The sequence below is a fragment of the Pantherophis guttatus genome, chromosome 1, assembly GCF_059756535.1.
Source record: "Pantherophis guttatus breed Tessera chromosome 1, ASM5975653v1, whole genome shotgun sequence".
NCBI classification, from domain to species: domain Eukaryota; kingdom Metazoa; phylum Chordata; class Lepidosauria; order Squamata; family Colubridae; genus Pantherophis; species Pantherophis guttatus.
In genome coordinates this window covers 27,792,465-27,798,464 of record NC_142063.1, presented here as the reverse complement: position 1 = coordinate 27,798,464, position 6,000 = coordinate 27,792,465, and the positions used below count along the sequence as shown (strand labels likewise).

The following is a 6,000-nucleotide window of genomic DNA, read 5'->3' as shown; positions in this document are numbered from 1 at the left end:
TTCATCGTTATTTGCGAATGTCTCCTGCTTGTTCAAGAAAAATAACACTATGCTAAACTAAAAATATATAATACGCTTAAAGCAGTATGCAGTACTAATCTCTCTCCCCAAATAGTTGCACAGGATTTGCAAAAAACCAACCAAAAAAAAAAACCCACCCCGATTTCTAGGTTGCCGCATGAATAGCTGAATTTCGGCTCTCGTAGCTCCCAAAACTTCGTGCAAATACACGTAGAGATCCACGATATAACACAGAGCTCAGATCCCAAAAGCCGCATAATCACCTAGTAGTGGAACTAGTCGTTTTGGCTCCGCCTTCCTCCGCGAAATAAAGAAGTTTGGTCCCGCCGCCTCGCCATAGTTCCGTAATCCGGCGCGCAGGCGTGCGGCCCGGTCGCCTCCTATCGTAGGAGCGCCTAGGAACTGCTATAGGGAAGCCGTGTAGACGGAGCGGGGCTCCTTTCCGTCCACCATGAAGTCCCGTTTCAGCACGGTCGATATCAGGGCGGTTATAGCCGAACTGCGCCACAGGTACTGCCTTCGGATGTCTTTCGAAGCCACGCCCCGATGACTGCCGGCCCCGCCCAATAATCCCTTTGGGATACGCCCCTCCCCCCTCAACCGGTAGCTTCCAAGCAAGCGGTCCCTGTTTTTAGCTTTCCCGGCTTTTGGTTGGTTGGTGATGGCTGTTGGCGGAAGTCCGCTCTGTGCCTTCAGATGGTTTCAGGCGCCCCTTCTCCCAGTCTGAACTATTACTAAGCTAATTTGCTTAGTTTGGGAACTATTATTTAAAATTAAGTAAACGTGTTGATATAAAGCAGGGGTCCTTAAACTTGGCCGCTTTAAGACTTGTGGACTTCAACTCCCAGAATTCTCCAGTCAGCTGTGCTGGCTGGAGAATTCTGGGAGTTGAAGTCCACAAGTCTTAAAGCGGCCAAGTTTGAAGACCTCTGATATAAAGTCTCCTTCAATTTGAGCTTGATTGTTGCACTAATTTGGAAATGGCTTGTCATCGCCTTTCTTGGGCGTAATTTGTTGACCTCCCACTTAGCCTACAGCCCTGGGATTTCCTTGTGGTCTCCCTTCCAAGTACTGACCATGCCTGTCCATGCTGCCATCTAACTGAATACAGGTAGTCCTCGATTTAAATAGTTTGGCAACTGTTCGAAGTTACTATGGTACTGAAAAAAAGGACTTATGACCATTTTCACACTTATGACCGTTGCAGTATCCCCATGGTCATCATGTGATTTACATTCAGATGCTTGACAACTGGTTCATATTTATGACGGTTGCAGTGTCATGGGATCACCTTTTGCGACCTTTTCTGATAAGCAACATCAATGGGGAAGCCAGAGTCACTTAACCGTGTTCGTAATTTTACAACTGCAGCGATTCACTTAACAAATGTGGCAAGAAAAGTCGTAAAATGGGGCAAAACTCACAAGAAATTTCTCACTTAGCAACATAAATTCTGGGCTTAATTGTGGTCATAAATCGAAGACTACCTGTATGAGGCATAAGTTAAGTGCATGAAATCAGGTTTATCCTACTGAGTACATGGATAAATGTTTGCTGTGTCATCTTTTGTAATAATTTGCTAAAGAGTTTATAAAAAAATTACTTTCTTTCCCATAATTTTATCAGAAATATATAGAGATCTAATTTTTTTTCTTTTCTTTTTACAGCTTGTTGGGAATGAGGGTAAACAATGTTTATGATGTGGATAATAAGACATACCTAATCCGATTCCAAAAGTAAGAACAAACTTTCTTTTGTTTTCTTTTTTTGGTTATTTCTGTTCTTGGTGCTTATTCATTTTTAATATTTTTGAAATCCCCATCTCCCTTAGTACATCTTTTGTTGACTTACACACCAGCCTTTTTAAAGCAAATGTACAATTTTCCCCCCAAAAAATAATATTACAAATTAATAGAAGTTTGAACAGCAGTAGTTCAGCTTATATTTATGTCAGTGTTCAGTATCTTAAAACTGGCAAACATGCTGTATCAAATATTTTTTTAAAAAAATCAGTGTTTAAAATAGTAATTAAAAAATAAACCACAACATTTGACCTCTGAGAAAGCTTTAATGAGACCTCTAAAGAAAACCTGCCAGAATGTCTATATTATCTAGGGCTGTATCTATCATACAGTATAATCTTTTAAAGACCCTGACACAAATAATTTGATTCTGTGCCACTTTTGGGTGTTCAGTCAAGTGACCGGCATATTCAGATTTTATAGATTAATATTATTTATGATTCAGTTGCCTAAATTAAGGTTTTGAATTCAGTGAAAAAGGAAACCAAACTGGAAGTTTTGATAAGAAGAAGGGTTAACATTTATATATATTAGGATTCTAGGAAAAAATACAACTGCAGTATCAGTTGGGGTTTTTTTTTTTTTTTTTTTTTTTTTGTCTTTTAGACCAGACTTCAAGGGTACACTTCTTCTGGAATCTGGCATTAGGATTCACATGACAGAATTTGAGTGGCCAAAAAACATGATGCCATCTGGTTTTGCAATGAAAGTAAGTTGAGTTTCTTTTGTTCATTAAAGATTCCTTTTTTTTTAAAATTTATTTTTATATGCCGCCCTTCTCCGGAGACTCGGGGGCTTACAATGCGTTAAGCAATAGCCTTCATACTTTTGTATATTTTATGCAAAGTCAGCTTATTGCCCCCACAAACCGGGTCCTCATTTTACCCACCTTAGAAAGGATGGAAGGCTGAGTCGACCTTGAGCCTGGTAAGAATTGAACTCGCAGTAATTGCAGGTAGCTGGATGTTAAATGCTGCCTTAGTAGAAGGCATTAGCCTCCTATGCCACTCAGCCTTGCAAAACGGTGAGAAAATTGAAGCTAATAATTGTTGATTTTCCTTTTGTAAATATCAGTTTGCTTGGCAGAATTTGTTTTGGGACCAACCAGATACATAGTTGGTGTTTTGCAAGATTGATAACAACAAGGCAGTTGTCTTTTCTCTGACTTAATTAGAAATTCTGCTAGTTTACTTACTTACTTACTTACTTACTTACTTACTTACTTACTTATTTATTTATTTATTTATTTATTTATTTATTTAATTTGTATACCGCCCTTCTCCAACAGGACTCAGGGTGGTGAATAGCCACGGTAAAAACACAACATATAAAATTTAAAAACAATTTAAAAAACATTAAATACTTTTGGCCATCAATTTAAAATAACCCAATTAAAACCAATTATAAATTTAAAACCGTAAGGATGGGGTCAAGCCAGCCCGGCTAGATGGAATAGATGTGTTTTCAGGGCCTGACGAAAAGTCCGGAGATCTGGTATTGTGCGTATCTCTGGGGGTAGGTTGTTCCAGAGGGCAGGTGCCGCCACAGAGAAGGCTCTCCCCCTGGGGGTCGCCAGCCAACATTGTCTGGCCGATGGCACCCTGAGGAGGCCCTCTTTGTGTGAGCGAACTGGCCGGTGGGAGGCTATTGGCGGTAGAAGGCGGTCTCGTAAATACCCCGGCCCTAAGCCATGGAGCGCTTTAAAGGTGGTCACCAACACCTTGAAGAGCACCCGGAAGACCACAGGAAGCCAGTGCAGCTCTCGCAGGAGAGGTGTCACATGGGAGTGCCCCGTCGCTCCCATAATCCCCCGCCCGGCCGCATTCTGGACCAACTGGAGCCTCCGGGTGCACCCCAAGGGGAGCCCCATGTAGGGAGCCCCATCAAGAGTAGCCCCATCAAGAGTAGAAGGATGAATAACAGGGATTGAAAAATGATTTTACACATATGTCTTATGGTCTTAAAAAGACCACATCATGTGATCAAAATTTAGATGCTTGGCAACTGGTTCATATTTGTGACGGTTGCAGTGACCTGGGGTCATGCAATCATCTTCTGACAAGCAAAGTCAATGGGGAAGCCAGATTCACTTAACAACCGTATCACTAACAACAATTTCAGTGATTCAATTAACAACTGTGGCAAGAAAAGTTGTAAAATAGGGCAAAACTCACTGAACAAATGTTTCACTTAACAATGGAAATGTTGGGCTCTATTGTGGTCATAAATCGAGGACTACCTGTAATTCCATTTAATTCAATAAAGTTTAGTTTAGAGTACATTTGTTTACAAATACTTCCCAATAAAACATGGTTTGTAGTTTCATCATCCTCATAATTACATGGTATTTTCTAAGTACACAAATTGGGAACTCATAAGTGTCCTATTTTGATTCAGCATCTATTCTGTTACTCAGTCTCTGGATTAAGGCAGGGAAGGATCTTTTCCATCGTTATTACTTCATCATTTTGTCTGTCCATGTTAGAGATTGAACCTGGGGCCTTCAAAATGCAAAGTATATGCACAACTGCTGAACTGTGCACTTTCCCATTAGTGTAACTTCAATATGATATTAACATTCTTTCTTAAAGTGAACTGAATTGTGAGACTGGCCATTTGAATTCATAGCTGAGTTCAGGCCATACCATTTCTTAGAGTAGGGGTGGACAATGTGACCTCCTGGAGATACCATATTTTATCAGTTGTAGCCAGCATGACCAATGTTGAAAGATGATGGGAGTTGCAATATCTGTAGACCAAATTTGCCATGCATTACAGAGAATTTCATGTACTTTTTAGCTTGATACTATGTTGGCTTCTACTGTCAAATGCAAAGAAGTCTTTCATAGTAATATGACAGACTATTAATAATCATTTTATTTTATTTAATAACAAATACACTATCCTCATCCAAGGGCAGGAAGATAATATGTGGCTAAACTATAATTCATCCAAGTTATTTCCGTGAAAATTGAAGTTTTTGATGGTCTTGTTCTTATGTTCTTATATATGGAAAGGTTGCCAACTCTGTTCTGATCGAATGCACATTACTCTACCATTGTTTTAAGACTTCTTTGTTCTCTTTTCATCAACAGTGTCGCAAACATTTGAAGTCCAGAAGGCTTGTGAGTGTGAAGCAACTTGGCATTGACAGAATAGTCGATTTCCAATTTGGGAGTGATGAAGCAGCATATCATTTGATTATAGAGCTTTATGACAGAGTAAGTAGAGAAAGAATGTCTGAGACAGGGGCCTGGGGATAGTCTCTTTCCTCTACATGCCTTCCTAAAAAAAGGTGTTGTTTTTTTTCCCAAAAGTCTCATTTGGTAAATACTCCACCTTGGTTCCTATCAGATGTTCGGTTGGGATGAGCTCACAGAATATTTAGACATGGCTGTAGTGGTGGTGAATTAGAAACCTAACATTCCAATCAGGGGTCCTTGGTGCTCTCTGAGCTTGGTTGTTTTTTTTGCAGATGTTTCATCATCGAAATTAGGTAACATCATCAGTGCTAGAAGAGAGTGGGATTTGGATCATTTTATATACTAGAGCTGTGATGGCGAACCTATGGCACACGTGCCACAGGTGGCACGCAGAGCCATATTGGTGGGCATGTGAGCGTTGCCCTAGCTCAGCTCCGGTGAGGCTGAGGAGAGCGAAAAATGGGCCTTCTGGTCCCACCGGAAGTCGGGAAATGGGCCATTTCCAGCCTCCGGAGGGCCTCTGGAGCCTGGGGAGAGCAAAAACGGGCCTACTGGGTCCACCGTGCCATCATGTGCCAAAAGTGGGGGGAGCATGGGGGGGTTGCGCACGCATTGCTGGGGGGCACATTGAATTATGGGTGTGGGCACGTGTGCGCGTGACCCCCTCGCGCGACCCCCACTTTTGGCGCATGACGGCAAAAAGGTTAGCCATCATTGTACTAAAGCTTGTCCTGTCAATGTTGGTGGGAGTGGCCTTGGTGGTTATTTGGATGAGCTGTTTACTGTTAGCTTGCTGGACAGTTCATTGATTGCAGTATTGTTTGCTTCTTGATTGTTGGCTTAATGTTAATCTTGGTGTTAACCTCTGCTCATCTTAAAATTCAGATCTCTGAAGGATGCCAAGATTGGGAAGAAGGCATATATGACGTTCTATTTCCTCATGTCTTCTGATGCTATCATGGCCTATGGAGCTG

General features: G+C 41.3%; 1 protein-coding gene across 1 annotated transcript in view; it reads left to right on the top strand.

The window, feature by feature from the left end:
* The first annotated feature begins 333 nt into the window (after window positions 1–333).
* Window positions 334–6,000, top strand: part of NEMF (nuclear export mediator factor) — a 30,609-nt gene continuing 24,942 nt past the window's right edge. Inside the window, exons 1-4 of the mRNA XM_087881622.1 lie at window positions 334–531; window positions 1,689–1,757; window positions 2,430–2,532; window positions 4,919–5,044. Coding sequence (XP_087737748.1) covers window positions 473–531; window positions 1,689–1,757; window positions 2,430–2,532; window positions 4,919–5,044 — 357 coding nt within the window. The 5' untranslated portion in view covers window positions 334–472. The remainder of the gene's footprint in view (window positions 532–1,688; window positions 1,758–2,429; window positions 2,533–4,918; window positions 5,045–6,000) is intronic.